This window comes from Equus quagga, chromosome 4, assembly GCF_021613505.1.
Source record: "Equus quagga isolate Etosha38 chromosome 4, UCLA_HA_Equagga_1.0, whole genome shotgun sequence".
NCBI lineage: Eukaryota > Metazoa > Chordata > Mammalia > Perissodactyla > Equidae > Equus > Equus quagga.
This window is the reverse complement of record NC_060270.1, coordinates 22,994,712-23,012,451: the sequence shown is the minus strand read 5'-3', so window position 1 is coordinate 23,012,451 and position 17,740 is coordinate 22,994,712. Positions and strand designations below refer to the sequence as shown.

Below are 17,740 nucleotides of genomic sequence, written 5' to 3'. Positions count from 1 at the left end.
AACAGTTGCCCAAGCCAAAAACCTGGACATCAGTTTGCGTCTTCTCTCCTCCACCTCTCTCATCAGTCACTAAGTCCTGCTATTCCATCTCATCTCTTGTAGCGCTTAGTTGAGACATTTCCTGTACCATTGCCATATCACCAAAAGGATCCTTGTAAGATGTAAATTTGAATATGTCATTGTCCTACTTATAATCTTTTTATGGCCGTCTCTTGTCCCTGGATGGTGTTTAAGAAAAGTTCGGCATCTATATAATGGAATGCCATGCAACAGAATGAAGAAGCTCTTAGGCACTCATATGGAAAGATTTCTAGGTTATATTTTTTTAAAGGAAAAACAAGGGGCAGAATAGTGTGTAAAAAGGAGAGTGGGAAGGAGAGGAAAAGAAAACAATATGTATGTTTGATTATATTTGCATAAAACTTCTCTGGAAGGATACAGAGGAAACTAATATCATTGTTTGTCTCTGGAGAACTGGGTGGCTGGGGTACAGGAGTGGAAAGGAGGCTTTTAACTGTATAGTCCTTTATACTTTCTGAATTTTTAAACTGTATCAGTGTATTTGCTATTCAAAGAAAGTTGCTATCTCCCCCTTTCCATACCATACTCTCTGCTCTTGCCAGGCTTATTCCTTGAATTAGCTATGACCACACTAAACTCTGAGCTTTGACACATGCATGGAACGTATGCCCCTACCCCCACCTCTGCTCTGACCACTACCTCACACTCTTCCACTGTCTTCTCATTCTTTAGGTCTTGGTATTAACATTATTTTCTCTGAGAAGCCTTATTTGCTCCCAGGCTCTTATGTTAGATGTTCCTTCTTTTGTTTCATCTGTCTTAGCACTTATCACACTGTATTGTAACTGTCTTAATTACTAGATTGTAAACTTCTAGAGGGGGAACTGTGCCAATCTTCTTCATTTTTGTGCCTCTGTAGTCTCATAGTTCCTGGCACAGTGTATAGGGACTCAAAAAATATTTATTGAATGGAGTAAGTTCTGAATATGTATATCTAATTCTGACTTCTCTCCCATGTCTCCACTAGCTTGTTAGATACTTCTGCTTGTGTAACTCACATTTCTCTCTCTCTCAGTTTATCTTCTTCCCCCACGAAGCAAGTTGTAAGTCTTGATTTTTCCCATTGCAATTAATGATACCACTATTCACCCACACTTGAAACTTTGCTATCATATCTGGTGTCTCTATAGCAAGTCACCGGGTCTTCTTGATTCCTGTTGTTACCAGATTCGTGTCTAATTTTCTTATTTTGGCCCCTGTTTTCTCACACACAAGAGTTGCTGCTGTACAGACCTAATTTATCTTCCTACTCTCCCAAGTGTTTACCCCTCTCAGTTTATTCTCCCCAATAACACCTTACTCTTCCCTAAAGCACCCTTGTTCACATTATTTATTTTTCACTTAGAAACAGTGAGCTTCTTTAATGCCTAGGAGATAGAACCTCCAAAGACTCTATGGAATTTGTACTTCAAGATTTTAGTCTCATTCTTCTTTCTAGTTTACTGTTAATTTTTTGGGTACAGAACCCTTCCTTAATAGCCTCGCTGGTCTCTTCTTGTCTTCGTTTGCTACTTTGTGGTAGCCTGTCTCATCGTTTTCTAATTTTGAGCCTCTCTCTCTGCAGTATCCTCCTTTTTCTTTTCTTATGAAATCCTGTGTTTCAAGGCATTCTGCTACCCTCTGTGAAGTCTGACTACTCCTTCCCAAGTAAATTCTTCATAAATACCTGCATTTGCTTCTGGGCTAGATGCCTATTCTATTGTTCAGTGACTGAATCTTGAGCCTGCCACATACTATTTTAATCATTATAACTTTATGGTTTAGTTTCTCTTAGAGTAGATCACCTTCTTCATGTGTATTTGTATGATCTCCCTCATCTTTATAAGTTGTTTGGTAGCTAGGGGCATATCCTTCTTATCTTTGTATCCTATAAAGCACCTGTTGTACTTCATTAAGTATGTATTGGTTCACTGACTATCAGGTAGAGAGTTATCAGAGGACTTAAAAATCTGAGACCACTTCTGAACTTCTGACCACTTGGTATATTTACCCATCAGAAGACATTTTAATATGCTGTAAGGATAGGAAGATGAATAATTAATACATTAGTGTTTCTTATTAAGTACAGTTTTAACAGTTATGAATGTCTACAATGAAACTGCTTTGATAATCTTAGAAACTAATTTTTAGTAGTGAATACTTTCTTACATATATACAGTTACTTCTAAAATTTCAAGGGGCGACATTAAGTTATTTCTTGGCCTTTATTTTTGCCTAAAATAAAGTCTTTTAGTTAAAGATTTGGATCAGTATAATAAGTAAAATTTTCAAACTTTTCCTTTTTAGGTAATTTTGAATTGCTCAGCTCTGCAGAGTTTATTGCATTTGCTGAGTAGTCCAAAGGAATCTATCAAAAAGGAAGCATGTTGGACAATATCTAATATCACAGCTGGAAATAGGGCACAGATCCAGGTAATCTCATAGCACCTGTCTTTTTTCCTATATTTTTATTGATAAGGTTTTTTCAGTCAGCCTTTAAAATATATATATTTTTCATTATTGCCTTAGAGACCAGTAACTTCCAATGTTGTCTTTTTTAGTCTACTTCTCACTTTTTTTTTTATCCTACTTTATAGAAGTTAAGTCTTTCGAAACTTGTACTTAGGCCTTGGTTTTTCACTTCACCTTTAATATTTGATCATTTGCCAAGATCTGAAAAGTAGCGTCTTAATATTTTTGAAATGTTTTGATGGACTTTATGCTAAACAGATTAGTTTTACTCTTACCAAGCAAAATATTTATTTTCTAGTGGACTCAAGTATTGGATTGCTTCAATTTTTCATGAACCTTTTGGGGACGCATTTTTCTACAACTGGTTATCTGCCTTTCAGTGGGAGGGTAACTCAAGGTGGATGACTAGCATTGAGCCACATGGTTCCACATAGGCCTTGAGAAAGGCTGGGACAACAGATTGGAGAAGATATAACACAGGCTTATGAGGCTTTGAGCTGATGGAATCATAGAGGTCGTCTAAACCAACATTCTCCTTTAAAGATGAAATTGAGGCTCAAAGAAATAAGATAATTTGCTCAAGGGCATCTCTATTAAATGACAGGACCAAGATGAAGTGTCTTTCTGCTAAACTTTGCTGACTTCCTTCATTGGTGCAATAGAAAAGTTTTTGACCAGGAAGCCATGGTTAGTCATCCCAAGAGTGCTGTCAGGGACTGAGATTGATAGCTATTGCAGTTTACAGCATGCATACGAGGTGACTTCAGCTGCAGTCGATTGCCCACTACCACCAGGCTATCACGTAGAACCTCTCATTTTCTTGATATGAACCCTTTTTAGGTTTTTGAGCTAAGGAGAAACGTGAAGAAAGTAATTTGAGGAAGACCACTTTAGTTAGTGTATGAGAAGGAGTGAGTAAAAGTACTCTGTCCAACTAATGGCTCTGCTGGTAATCTGGGTGGTAGGTAGTGGCTTAGAATAGGATGGCGATAGTGCTAAAGGAAAAGAAGAGATGGACTCAGGGTGTTTTAAATTGAGAATGTAAAGGAGACTTGGTGACTGAATTTAGAATAAATAAATAAATACAAAAAGAGCCTTTGTGAACTAGAGGGACTTGAAAAGGAGACCTGGTAGAGAGGGCAGGTGATATGTTGGAGGTGAGTAGAGATCTAAAGTAAGCTGTGGGCTACCTTGGGCTAAGGCTCCAGTGAGAAATGAGGACTGCAGAGTTAACTACACTCATGTCAGAGTGGATGCTATGAGAGAAGAAACAGCAGAGGAACAGAGAATTGAACTTTTACAATTTGTTATTATGGGTGGAGCCAGAGAAGACAATAGAAGAGCAAACAACTCAGGGAGAAAACTAGGAGATTATAAAGTCACAGACTCCAGGGAAGGTGTTATCAGTGAGACCAAGTATAGCCAGAAAGTTAGGGATAATGAAGACTTACCTCCTTTTGGTTTTTTTTTTTTTTAAATTAAGATTATGAAAATTAACAACCTTGTGAAACTACAGTTGTACATTATTATTACTCATGTTGTAGGTACACCACTTCACCCCTGGTGCCCTCCTCCCACCCCCCCTTCCCCTAGTAACCACCGATCAGTTCTCTTTGTCTATATGTTAACTACCACCTATGAGTGGAGTCATACAGAGTTGGTCTTTCTCTGTCTGGCTTATTTCACTCAATACCCTCAAGGTCCATCCATGTTGTTGTGAATGGGATGACTTGGTCCTTTTTTATGGCTGAGTAGTATTCCATTGTATATATACACCATATCTTCTTTATCCAGTCATCAGTTGCTGGGCACTTAGGTTGGTTCCATGTCTTGGCTATTGTGAATAATGCTGTGATGAACATAGGGGTGCATGGGACTTTTGGAATTGCTGATTTCAGGTTCTTAGGATAGATACCCAGTAGTGGGATGGCTGGGTCATAAGGTATTTCTATTTTTAACCTTTCGGTTTATTTTTAATAGGGGCAGGGGTGAAGCTAGCTGAAAAGTTAGAATTAGTATCATGAACATTTTTACAAGTCTTGTAATTTCCCTTCCCATGTAATTTTTCCTTTAATTTCAGACTGTGATAGATGCCAACATTTTTCCAGCCCTCATTAGTATATTACAAACTGCTGAGTTTCGGACAAGGAAGGAAGCAGCTTGGGCCATCACAAATGCAACTTCTGGAGGATCAGCTGAACAGATTAAGTAAGTACTAGCCAGGTGTAGTATCTTATAAATTAAAGGGAAAATTACTCCGTCTACAATTAAGAATGCTCAATTCTAGCCTCTTGGAAGATTCTACTCAGTTTCATAATTAGACTCAAATATATATTTAATTCCTCATACCTCTCCCATTCCTTCTTACTGAAAATAATTCTGGGATGTAGTAAGGCAGAATTGAGTTTTGAGGCAATAGAACTATTTATAGAAGTGACTTCAGCCTACTCTGGAGCTGCCTGGTCAGAACATCTTGGATAGTCTAGAAGGTTATTTGTAGAATCCTTAGAGTCCAGATTTAATAGCTAACCCTTGCTAGTTCTAGTTTAGATGTTTTAATGGTAGAATTGGGCCAGACTTTAAAGAGAGGTATAGCTTGGAATAAAGTGCCAAGTTCAGTAGAGACAAGGGTCTCCTAAAGTACTTGATATTCGGTAAAGGGAGAGATCTGTATTAGCTTGAGACTTAAATGGACCCTTGGATAGCAGCTTATAATCTTAGTGGCTAGAAAAGGCATAAATGTGGATAGGAATCAATTCCTCAAAGGAACATCATATAATTAAATGCTAAATTATGGACATCCAGTATTTCAGATAGAAAAAAAGGAGTGCTGTTGAAGAGAAAAAGGAAACCTAGACTCTGCCATAACTTTTTTATGGGGAATTCAGATGAGAAGGTAGTTACGAATGAGTGTTAAAACGTTAACCTCTTCTTCATATGTAATATCTGGAAAACATAGCTACTTCTCATATTGTTGCTTTGCAGGTTAAATGTAGGCGCTCAACCGATGCTAATTTTTAGTGCTCTGTTGGGAATTTAAAAATGAAAAGGTGAAATAGTCCGTCCGAACATTTCAGAAATTGATCAGGTACAGAGGATAAGAAATATGTACCTGAAATAATACAATTTAAATAGATTAACGTATACAGTAGCTATTTTGCTACTGGTTATTCAAGGGCAGGTTATTCAAGGAAGACTTCAAGTGATCTTTAGAAGCATAGATTAGGTCATTTTCAACCTCCAAGATTCTGGTTCTCGGGTACTGTGATTCTAATTTATCCAGCCACCAGATGGCAGTAATATAGAAGTTATTTGAACAGTTAATAGTCAAGTTTTATTTTCAAACTCAGATTTATAATTATTACTTGGCTCTACATTGTATACCAAGTATATTATCTTAATTTAAAAGCTGTACACATACATATTTTATAAACATTTCTAAAATACTGTGGTATCTTTCATCAGAAAGTATTTAGGGGTATTTTGCTCTGCTATAGAAGAGTAGAATGACTACTATCTCCTTTTAAAATTCAGCGTAGCTATTTATAATAATGAAGTTAATTTTCAACCCCTTAGCAGTTTCTTTTTAACCAGATGAAAAATTATCTTGAAAGATAATTACAAAGATATTGCAGTCCAAATAACAGAAAATAAACTGACTTTATCACTGATAAAAGACATCTCTGTGGCTTCTGCATATTCTTGTTGAGGAGACAAGATTTAGATGCAAGAACAAGTTAGAATTACTTAGGAAATACTCATAATTTTAGGTTAAATATAAACAAATGCTCATACATGCACTGGTTCTTAAGAATGTGAGATCAAGAATGTTGCCTGGAATTAGAGAAGGTTTCATGAAAGAGATGAAACTTGCCATGTGGATAGAGATTTGGCAATTGTGGAGGAGAGAATAGCATCAGGAGGAGTGTGAGGGAATGTACACAGTAATGTTATTGGAACAGGCAAATCAATCTTGCTATAGGTTCTTCCTTTGCAAGGATGAAGAATTAAGTAATTGATGGACTTTGAAAACTGGGATAAAGGTCTTAGTCTTGGATATTGGGAAGACCTGGAGTATCTTTAACCTTGAGAGTGAGTGATATGAAGAAGATAGTGTTTTGAGGAGAGGAAAGAGAACAATTAAGATGCTATTGTGGTAATTTAGTATAGTGATGGCCAGGATTAAGATAATTGTTGTAGCATGAGGTATAGGTCTGGATATTGGAAAGAAGGATTTGTAGGGTTTGGTGGCAGGCTGTAGGTAGTAAAGGAAAGGGAAGAGTCAAAGATGACTGGGGAAAATGGTGGTGCTGTTGATAAAAATTAGGACACAGAGGAAGCAACCTCCTGTTTGAGGGAGATGGTTTTAGACACAGTGATTTTGTTGCTCATTTAAAGAAAATCTGACTGTCACTTCATTCTCAAAAGTCACTTTCCTCTGTTTTAGAGTGTCTGGATTTCTTCCTCAAATTTGTCCTTTTTATTTTTCCTAAAGATTTTATTTTTCCTTTTTCTTCCCAAAGCCCCCTGGTACTTAGTTGTATATTGTTTTTTAGTTCTGGGTCCTTCTAATTGTGGCATGTGGGATGCTGCCTCAGCATGGCCCGATAAGCAGTGCCATGTCTGTGCCCAGGATCCAAACCGGCAAAACCCTGGGCCACCGCAGCAGAGCGTGTGAACTTAACCACTCGGCCATGGGGCCGGCCCCAAATTTCTCCTTCTTAAAGGAACTCTTGAATGTAAAATTACCAATCATATCAGCTCTCTCAGCTCAAATCAGCTGTTTCAGGTTTGAGACATTAATATAATTTCAGAAATATAATTCACTGTTCCAGATAATGTATTCTTGTGGAATAAATTTCCTTACCCAGAAAATTTTCTTAATAGAGGCATTTTTTGCCATAAGAGTCAGCTAGCATTGATGACCAGTGATCATTGTATCCAGATGTTCGAAATATACCACCCATAGGAGCCACTCCTAGACTTTAAACAATACCGTCATGCTTGTTTTCCAGTCATCTTTTCACGTCTTCAAACTTCTCCCAGGGAAATATTCCTTCATTGTAATGCTTGTCTCAGACTATTATAGCTTCCTAGCTCTTGCATAGCTCAGGTCCCCTAGTCCTTTGTTTTGCTTTTAGGTACTAATTGTTGTCTTTGGAGAAACTTGCATCAGTAGTGAAATACCATTCCAAAGATGAGTGGTTGTATGAGAAAATATCACCCTCGATTCCTCTGATCTTGTAAGGTATTTAAGGAATAATAGTATCTGCTGTCTCACTCATGGCACCATTGACCTGAAAGCAGAGCTTTTAATGCTGTATGTTCTTGGAAAGAAAGTGGTCGTTTGCTTGTCAGTTATAGTAATCTATATTAAAATAGTTTAAAGGGCTAGAATTGGGAATGCAGAACTCATTAAATGAATTGTGCCAAAATACTCACATCTTCAAAGCTCCAGATTTACTTATTAGCACATTTTTGGGTAGAGTTTTTTTATAAGACAGTTTTAGTCAGTAATTGTATAGTTTGTGTTTATTCATTTAACCAATTATATAAAAGTTCTAGAAGCTTTCTAGTCACCTTAAAATTTGTTTTTAATCCTCAGTCAAGTTTTCAGTACGCTGCTTTTCATAATGCAAGATTCTGCAACTAGGCAGTATTAGAAAACTAAATGAATTTTTTAAAAGCAATGTAAGGATCAGAGGTCACTGAGCCAAGATTTCTAGTGGGGAGAAAAGATCACATCAAGAGCGGACCAGGATCAAGTTTGAGGACAATTTTGAGATTCTCAACAAGTCACTGAAATACCAGTTAGTATTCAATAGTCTCGCCTGTATAGGCCAGTGAAGTTTACGTGCAGACGTGTAAGTCACCTATTTAATTCACAATCTGTTCTCTGTATTTATGAGTTAGTTTTATTTTTGTTTTGTTTGTTTTGTGTTTTTAGAGTCCACATAAGTGAAATCATGCAGTAATTGTCTTTGACTTATTTCACTTAGCACAGTACTCTCAAGGTCCATCCATGTTGTCTCAAATGGCAAAATTTCATTCCTTTTTATGGCTAAGTAGTATTCCATTGTGTATATATACATGCACACACACAAACCCCACATCTTCTTTATGTATTCATCCATTGATGGACACTTAGGTTGTTTCCACTTCTTGGCTACTGTAAATAATGCTGCAGTGAACTTAGGGGTGCATCTGTCTTTTTGAATTAGTGTTTTGTGTTCTTCAGTTAAATATCCAAAAGCAGAATAGCTAGATCATATGGTAGTTCTATTCTTAGTTTTTCCAGGAATCTTCATACTATTTTCCATAGTGGCCGCACCATTTTACATTCCCATCAGTGGTGTCTGAGAGTTCCTTTTTCTCCACATCCTCACCACCACTTGTTATTTCTTGTCATTTTGATCTTTTCTATGTCTTTTTAGTCCCTATTTTGTTCATTTCCACTCTGATCTTTATTATTTCCTTCCTTCTGCTGACTTTGAGCTTCATTTGTTCTTCTTTTTCTAGCTCCTTGAGGTGTAAAGCTAGATTGTTTATTTGAGATTTTTCTTGTTTCTTGAAGTAGGCCTGTATTGCTGTGAACTTGTCTCTTAGGAACTGCTTTTGCTGCATCCCAAAGATTTTAGTATGTTGTATTTCTGTTTTTGTTTGTCTCTTGGTATTTTTTGATTTCTTCTGTGACCTATTGGTTGTTCAGTAGCATCTTGTTTAATCTTCACATTTTTGTGGTTTCATAGCATTGTGGTTGGATAAGATGCTTGATAGGATTTCAGTCTTCTTTGAATTTACTGAGGCTTATTTTGTGGCCTAACGTGATCTCTCCTGGAGAATGTTCCATGTGCACTTGAGAAGAATGTGTATTCTCTAGCTTTGGGATAGAATGTTCTGTATAATCTGTTAAGTCCATCTGGTCTAATGTGCTTTAAGGCCAGTGTTTCTTTATTAATTTTCTCTCTGGATGATCTGTCCATTGATGTAAGTGGGGTTTTAAAGGTCCCCTCCTATTAACGTACTGATGTCAATTTCTCCTTTTAGGTCCATTAATATTTCCTTTATATATCTTGGTGCTTCTATGTTGAGTGCACATATATTTATAAATATTATGTCTTCTTGCTGTATTGACCCCTTTATCATTACGTAATACCCTTCTTTGTGGTAAACTCTATTTTGTCTATTATGAGTATAGCTGCACTAGCTTTCTTTTCATTTTCGTTAGCATAGAATATCTTTCTACATCCCTTCACTTTCAGTCTGTATGTGTCCTTACTTCTGAAATGAGTCTTTTGTAGGCAGCATATAGATGGGCTTTCTTTTTTATCCATTCAGCCATTCTATGTCTTTTGAATGGAGAGTTTAGTTCATTTACATTTAAGGTAATTATTGATAGGTATGGGATTGTTGCCATTTTGTTTATTGTTCTCTGGTTGTTGTAGTTCCTCTCTGTTCCTTTCTTGTCTTTGTCTCTTCCCTTGTGGTTTGATGGCTTTCTTTAGTGTTATGTTTAGATTCCTTTTTCATTTTCTTTTGTGTATTTATTGTAAGTTTTTGGTTTTTGGTTACTGTGAGGTTCATATATGACTTCCTATGTATATACCAATCCGTTTTAAGTTGATAGAAACTTAGATTTTAACAAAGTCCAAATCTGTACATTTTTCTCCCCTCCCCCATATTTTATTTATTTTTTTAAATTTTTAATTTTTTTTTTTTTTTTTGCTGAGGAAGATTTCCCTGAGCTAACATCTGCTGCTAATCTTCCTCTTTTTGTATGAAGGCTGCCACCACAGCATGGCCACTGACAGATGAGTGGTGTAGGTCTGTGCCCAGGAAATAAACCTGGGCCACTGAAATGGAACATGCCAAACTTAACCACTAGACTGCTGGTGCTGGCCCGTGTTACAGTTTTGATATCATATTTTACTTCTTTTTGTTTTATGTATCCCTAAACTAATTATTGTAGTTTTAATTTTACTATTTCTATCTTTTAACCTTCATACTTGCTTTATAAGTGATTGATCCACTACCTTTACTACATATTTACCTTTTCCACTGAGATTTTTACTTCCGTATATTTTCTTGCTGTTAATTAGTGCCATTTCTTTTCAGTTTAGAGAAATTCCTTTAACATTTTTTGTAAGGCCAGTTTTGTAGTGATGAACTCCTTTAGCTTTTGCTGGGAAAAACTAATCTGGAAAACTCCTAATCTCTCTTCAATTCTGAATGATAACCTCGCTGGGTAGAGAATTCTTGGTTGGAAGTTTTTTCCTTTTAGCAGTTTGAATAAGTCACTCTCTTCTGGCTTTCAAAGTTTCTGCTGAAAAGTCTGCTGCTAGCCTATGGAATTTCCCTTGTAAGTAATAAGTTGTTTTTCTCTTGCTGTTTTTAAGGTTCTCTTTATCTTTTTCTTTTTTTTTTTTTTCTCTTTTGTGAAGACGATTTGCTCCGAGTTGATACCTATTGCTAATCTTCTGTTTTTGCTTGAGGAAGATCAGCTCTGAGCTAACATCTGTGCCAGTCTTCTGCTGTTTTGTATGTGAGTCGCTGACACAGCATGGCTCGATAAGTGGTATAGGTCTGCACCTGGGATCCAAACCTGTGAACCCAAACCACTGAAGTGGAGCATGCCAGACTTAACCACTACGCCATGAGGCCAGCCCCAAGATTCTCTGTTTCTCTTGAATTTTTACCATTTTAATTATAATGTGTCTTGGTGTAGATCTCTTTAGGTTTATCTTACTTGGAACTCTCTGGGCTTCCTGGACTTATATCTCTGTTTCCTTCCCTGGATTAGGGAGGTTTTCAGCCATTATTTCTTTTTTTTTTTTTTTAAAGATTTTATTTTTTCCTTTTTCACCCCAAAGCCCCCCGGTACATAGTTGTATATTCTTCGTTGTGGGTCCTTCTAGTTGTGGCATGTGGGACGCTGCCTCAGTATGGTTTGATGAGCACTGCCATGTCCGCGCCCAGGATTTGAACCAACGAAGCACTGGGCTGCCTGCAGCAGAGCGCGCGAACTTAACCACTTGGCAACAGGGCCAGCCCCTTCAGCCATTATTTCTGAGTGGCCCTTTTTCTCTCTCTCTTCTTCTGGGACTCCTATAATGTGAATGTTATTCTGCTTGATGTTGTCCCAAAGGTCCCTCAAGTTATTATTATTTTTTAAATTCCTTTTTCTTTTTCCTGTTTTGTCTGGGTGAGTTTTGTTGCTTTGTCTTCCAGCTCGCTGACTCACTTGTCAGCTTCAATCAGTCTGCTATTGAACCCCTCTAGTGTATTTTTCATTTTGGTTATTATATTCTTCAGCTCTATAACTTCTGTTTGAAAATTTCTTATATTTTCTTTCTCTGTATTCAAGATGTCACTGTATTCATCCATTCTTTTCCCGAGATTGGTGAACATCTGTAGCAGGTTTGAGTGAGAGTGCAAAAATGATGTCTGCCAGTGCCAACACCAGTAAGGTAGAGGAAGCCTGTAAAAATGGCGTCCTCTAGCGTTCCTTCCTCGGGGAGAGTCCCAGCAGATTTCTGCCCTTCTGGCAGGTGCTTTAAGATTAGCAAGTGAATCTCCTTCACATGTGGTCTAGGCTCTTTTCAAATAGCTGCTTTTTGTGCTGGGTCCTGGGGTGAGTGGTTCTGTGCACAAGCCCTTTAAGAGCAGAATTTTTGTTCCCTATTGCCCAGTTTTCTCTTGAATGTAAGCCCTGTTGATTTTCAAAGCCAGATGTTTTGGGGGCTCCTCTTTTTGGTGCAGGATTCAAGGGTTGGGGTACTTGGTGTGGCGGTACAAATCCTTTGTGCCTCAGGGAGATGCTTTGTTTGTTTGTTTACTGACTGATTGATTGATTGGGATCCCTTCCCATTGTGGGTCGCTGCACCAGTGGTGGAGTTTTTAGCAAGAGCCTGTCTCTGCCTCTCCTGCCCATCTGGATGTAACCCTGTATCCTTGATTAGGGGTCAGTTCTTCAGCTAGTTCTCAGGTTCCTTTCAGAGGGATTTGTTCCATATTTAGCTGTATATTTGTTGTGTCCAGGGAGGAGATAAGTTCAGGATCTGCCTGTGCCACAATCTTGACCTATTTAGCCTGTACTATAGTTTATTTATCCATTCTTCTGTTGAGGAACATCTTCGTTGCTTCCAGATTTTGGCAGTTATGAATAAAGCTGCTGTAAGTATTCATGTACAAGTTTTTGTGTGGACATAAGTTTTCATCTAAATTGGGTAAATGTCTACCAGTGTGATTGCTGGATCATATAGAAAGCTTTTTAAAAAATCATCAGGTTGTTTTTCAAAGTGGTTGTCCTATTTTGCATTCCTGCCTGCAAAAGGTGAGGGTTCCTTTTGCTGCACATCCTTGCCAGCATTTGGTATTGTCAGTGTTTTGGATTTTAGCCATTTTAATAGGTATGTAGTGGCATCATTGTTGTTTTAATTTGCAGTCCCCTAATGACATAATGTTATGATGTTGAGCATCTTTTCATGTGCTATGTCTTTGGTGAGGTATATGTTCAGATCTTTTGTCCATTTTTAAATTGAGTTGTTTGTTTTCTTACCTTGAGTTTTAAGAGTTCTCTGTACAAAATAGGATTGATCTTTTGGGCCTGTGCTGGGTTTAGCACCACGTGTGGCCTGTTTCTGAGGTTTGGTTATCTATAGAAACAAAGATGAAATTAACCAATCAAAAGTATAACGTTTCAATGAGTTGCTCATATTAAAGTAAGAAAGTATTCCAGTTTCTTGGAGTCCACTGATTATGGAGGGAGGTCAGAATGAAGGTGGTTCCAGAGAACTGGTTTTGTTTAATTTATTTGTAGCCTTTTTAAATTTTTTTTTTGTAGTAAGGTACAGCTTGTATGGTTGGATGAGTGCCTATTTTTATCTCCACAGACCCTTCCACCAATTTCATGAGTTTTATGAACTCAAAAGCTTTGTTTGACTAAATTGTTCTTTGTATTAATTTAGGTACCTCGTAGAACTAGGCTGTATCAAGCCACTCTGTGATCTCCTCACAGTCATGGACTCTAAGATTGTACAGGTTGCCCTAAATGGCTTGGAAAATATCCTGAGGCTTGGAGAACAAGAAGCCAAAAGGAACGGCACTGGCATTAACCCTTACTGTGCTTTGATTGAAGAAGCTTATGGTAAGATAGAGTATTTAATAGCTGTCCTGAAATTATTTTTTTCTTTTTCTCCTTGCTTTTCTGGCCTGTCCACATCTGTCATTAGCAAACTCATATGAAAAACTTGTTCTCTTATGAATAATAATGTTTAGTATGCAGAATTGGAAAAGATTATGCATTGTAGGTGTGAAGAGAAGCGAGTACCCTTCAATTTAGCCATTTTTACACTGGGCTCTTAGGATCTTCCCAGTCCTCTGACTCTGCTTGCCCTTGTGGATAGTCTTGTATTCTTACTAGTCCACCTGAGCCTCAAGAACATCCATGTCTACTTTAGACGATGTTTGACTCTACTGCTTTTCCCTTGCAAGAGTCAGAATTTTTATTTTTAATTGCATCCCCCAATTCCTATGTTCCTGACTCTAAAGGTTTTTAAGAGTTTCATCTTGAGGAGTCACTGTCTGCCTTTTGGTTTCCTCATTCTTCCAATCTCAGTCTTAACTTTAATTTTAATCATTGGTTTATCAGTGTACTTTTACTGTTTAAGGTCCTTAAGTGATTTTAATGCATAGCCAAGGGTGAAAACTACTGCTCTGGGGTTTGTTTATTCCTAAGATTGGAATCAGGTATCAAAATATATGTTCATCTTCAAATTTATCAGATAATGCAGAATTGTTTTCAAAAATGTTTTTAACATTTTTTTAAAACCTGATGAGAAAACCTGATGACAAAAGCTATACCTGCTTAGTAAGAAATTTTGAAATGTATAAAAAAGAAAAATGTTCCTCTACCCAGAGTTCTTTCTCCACAGAGATAACTGTTGTTAACTATTTGATGTATGTATATTTTAATATGGATATATAGAGGAATATGTGGTTTTTTCTCTTTTGAGCATGTTAACACTTATTTTTGCTATTGCTGTATCAGTTAGAGTGCGTATGGCTGCAAGTAAAAGAAAGCCTAGCTCAGATAAGCTTAAACTTAATAAAAGGGATGTGTTGGCTAAATTGTTCTAGTCAAACTTCTTCAACAATAGAAATTGATTCTGGCTGATTTAAGGATATTACACATTTGTTGAAATGATATTGGATAGCTCAGAACCTAGGTAGATAGAACCAGAGCCAAGAATTAATTAGGCCATAGATACTGTCCAATGGGAGCTACTGACCTTAGGCACTGGATGATGTGGTGACTGTTAACAGAAATTGCTGCTTCTGGGGACTGGTTGTTGCTTGCCTATGTGTTTAAGGTGTCAGTTTGTAATGCTAATATTCAGAAGTAATCCCAGCAGTACTTTCTTTGCTATTACAAAATACTTACAAGATATAAGTTAGAGAAGAGCAATCTTCCTTTACATCAAGGAAAGAGACATGGCAAAATATAGTTTCACTGGAACTCCCAACAGATATATAACAGATTTTCCTTTATTCTTCATTCTAGGTCTGGATAAAATTGAATTCTTACAGAGTCATGAAAACCAGGAGATCTACCAGAAGGCCTTTGATCTTATTGAGCATTACTTCGGGACCGAGGATGAGGACAGCAGCATCGCACCCCAGGTTGACCTTAGCCAGCAGCAGTACATCTTCCAGCAGTGTGAGGCTCCTATGGAAGGTTTCCAGCTTTGAAGCAATACTCTGCTTTCATGTTCCTGTGTCAGACAAGGCTACCCAGTCAAGTCCTCTTGTGGAGCCCACAGTCCTCATGGAGCTAACTTCTCAAATGTTTTCCATAATACTGTTTGCGCTCATTTGCTTGCCTTGCGCACCTGCTCTCTTATACACCTCTGGAAAACCTCTGGCTCTCTGTGGTGGAATACCCTTCTAATAAAAGGGTAACCAGAACGGCCCACTCTCTTATGGAAAATCCCTAGGCTTTTGGAGATCTGCACTTATATATTATAAGAGTCATGGGAATATACACATATTAATGTGGCTCCCTTTTTTTGTGGGGGAAGAAAGAGGACTCCTCCTTATTCCCTTTAAAGTGGGGAAAAACACTGACATTAAAAGATGAGACTAAACCTTTATCTTGAATTTCACACAACTCTTGCAACAAGGGAGATGTTTAGACTTGTTGTGTATACTTCAGAGTACTTTTCATGAGTTCTTCCACAGTGAACCCTTGGATTACCTGGTGGCTTTTTCTAGCCAAATTTGCATTAATCCTTACTGAGATTGGAGGTTCTCTCTCTTTTATTGGCGCCATTCTTCACAGATACTAAAGTTAAACCATCTGCTCCCTCACCTTCAGCCTTCAATGAATGTGCTTTCTAGTTGTCAGGAATGCTGAAGAATTAACACTGACTCTTAAATGTGATACTGGTTTGAAGATTCTCTTAGAGCAGAAAGGAGAGGGGCACATATTAATTTGTATGGCTACTGCTTCTCTTTGGTCTTACGTGTCTTAGGATTTGGAAGTGGTTCAACTCTAATGCTGGTATGAAGATTTAGAATCCTTAGTAATTGAAACCATATCTTTTAATTCAATAAAAAAGTGAAAAACAGCAAAAAAAACTCCTCCAATTTTCACAAACTCAACCAGTGTGACTAGAGGCTGTGTTTCTGCATTAAAACAATGTTTCAGGCTTTGTGGTCCTGATCAAGGTCCTCATTAAATTGAAAGTTCACCCTAGGTGCTTTTCCCCTGACTGGCAGATCACACGTACTTTTAAAGGTTACTTAGGGAATTATTTTCTTCGTCCAGTGCAGCTTGATTCTAATGTAGTCATGCTGCATATATGATCCCTTTAATGTAGCATCCTTATCTTAAACAAATAACCATCTTTTCAACATGACTTGTTTAACCCAAATAAGGGCAGTGATCTTTCCTTATAACCTCATTGTTCCCTAATCATTTCATTTCATCTCCTATTAGTACTGCCCAGTCAACTCCCTCCCATAAATAAAAGCAGTTTCTACCTTCTGCCTCATTTAATGATGACTGCAATCTGTACCTGCAAATGGCGCTTCCAGAACTGTCTTCAGTGATCCACATTTGTGCTTGGACTGGGATGAAAGAATAAGCTTAATTGCCAAGAGAACTGCAACTGAGTTCAATACGACTTCTTGGTGCTAGTTGGCCATCTTGACTCAATGTTGGGACACAGTATCAGAGAAGATTTTTTGTTGATGTGCTGTTCAAAATGAATTCTGAAGGAAAAGTTGCTCACTTCTGTTTCAGAGAATACCCTTTTAACCTCTTTAATCTTGTCCTCTTCTAGAATTTATTATAACCCCAAAGTGTAACTATTTGGAAGTTCCCCTGACGAGCTATTATACATCTCTGGTAAATCCTGCTGAATGATAGGGATATTCAGAGCTTTCATACCTCATCATGTTATTTAAGCAGCCAACTTATGTGACCTGATTTAAACTTTAAAAAATCCACTTCATTCAAAGTAGAAAGATACAAAGACAAAGGACATTTATCAGCCAAGCGTGTGACGCATTCTTCACATCTAATCTGTAGTTGTGTCTGTGCTCTGGATGGGTACCGTCTGATGTCTGTCTGTTACTGATGGAGCAGTCCCTGCAAAACTAGGCAACTCCCATCTATAATTGTTACTTTTTCTAGTGCTGCTTTGTGCTGAAAGAACATTTTAGTTTACTGCACTTGACCTGTAAAAGACTTTGATTCTTTGTAATTTTAGGGACAAATTAGGTGGTTAATTTAAAGAAAAACTTTCAATGTTGCCTTTACATCACATTAAAATATAACTTCTTTCAGAAGGGTAATAGAAGCACTGATTCATAGTAAAAATCTTGTTTTTAGCTTTGACTTTTTGTGGCTGAGTTTTTTTAAATTGTAAATTACTGGTAACGTTATTTCTCTAGGATGTTTTAAATTATGTACCTTCTATTGGATAATTTTAAAAAATTTCAGTTCATTTTGATAAACCAGTTTGAATGGAAAAAATATAAAGCACAGTAGTTTCCCCAAATTAGTACATAACATACATTGGGAATGTTTACTAGCATTTGCAGGTGTTTCAATGAATGAATTAAAACAAGGAAAGTCTATTTATCTAATGGGATCCATTTTCTGTCTAAATCAGAGGAGTTTATCTTGCTCTTGGCCCACAAG

General features: G+C 37.3%; 1 protein-coding gene across 1 annotated transcript in view; it reads left to right on the top strand.

The window, feature by feature from the left end:
• The window catches only part of KPNA1 (karyopherin subunit alpha 1), a 72,320-nt gene extending 54,891 nt beyond the window's left edge, over window positions 1-17,429 (top strand). Inside the window, exons 11-14 of the mRNA XM_046657706.1 lie at window positions 2,368-2,493; window positions 4,613-4,740; window positions 13,500-13,678; window positions 15,095-17,429. Of these exons, the coding sequence (XP_046513662.1) occupies window positions 2,368-2,493; window positions 4,613-4,740; window positions 13,500-13,678; window positions 15,095-15,282 (621 nt within the window). The 3' untranslated portion in view covers window positions 15,283-17,429. The remainder of the gene's footprint in view (window positions 1-2,367; window positions 2,494-4,612; window positions 4,741-13,499; window positions 13,679-15,094) is intronic.
• The last annotated feature ends 311 nt before the right edge of the window (window positions 17,430-17,740 follow it).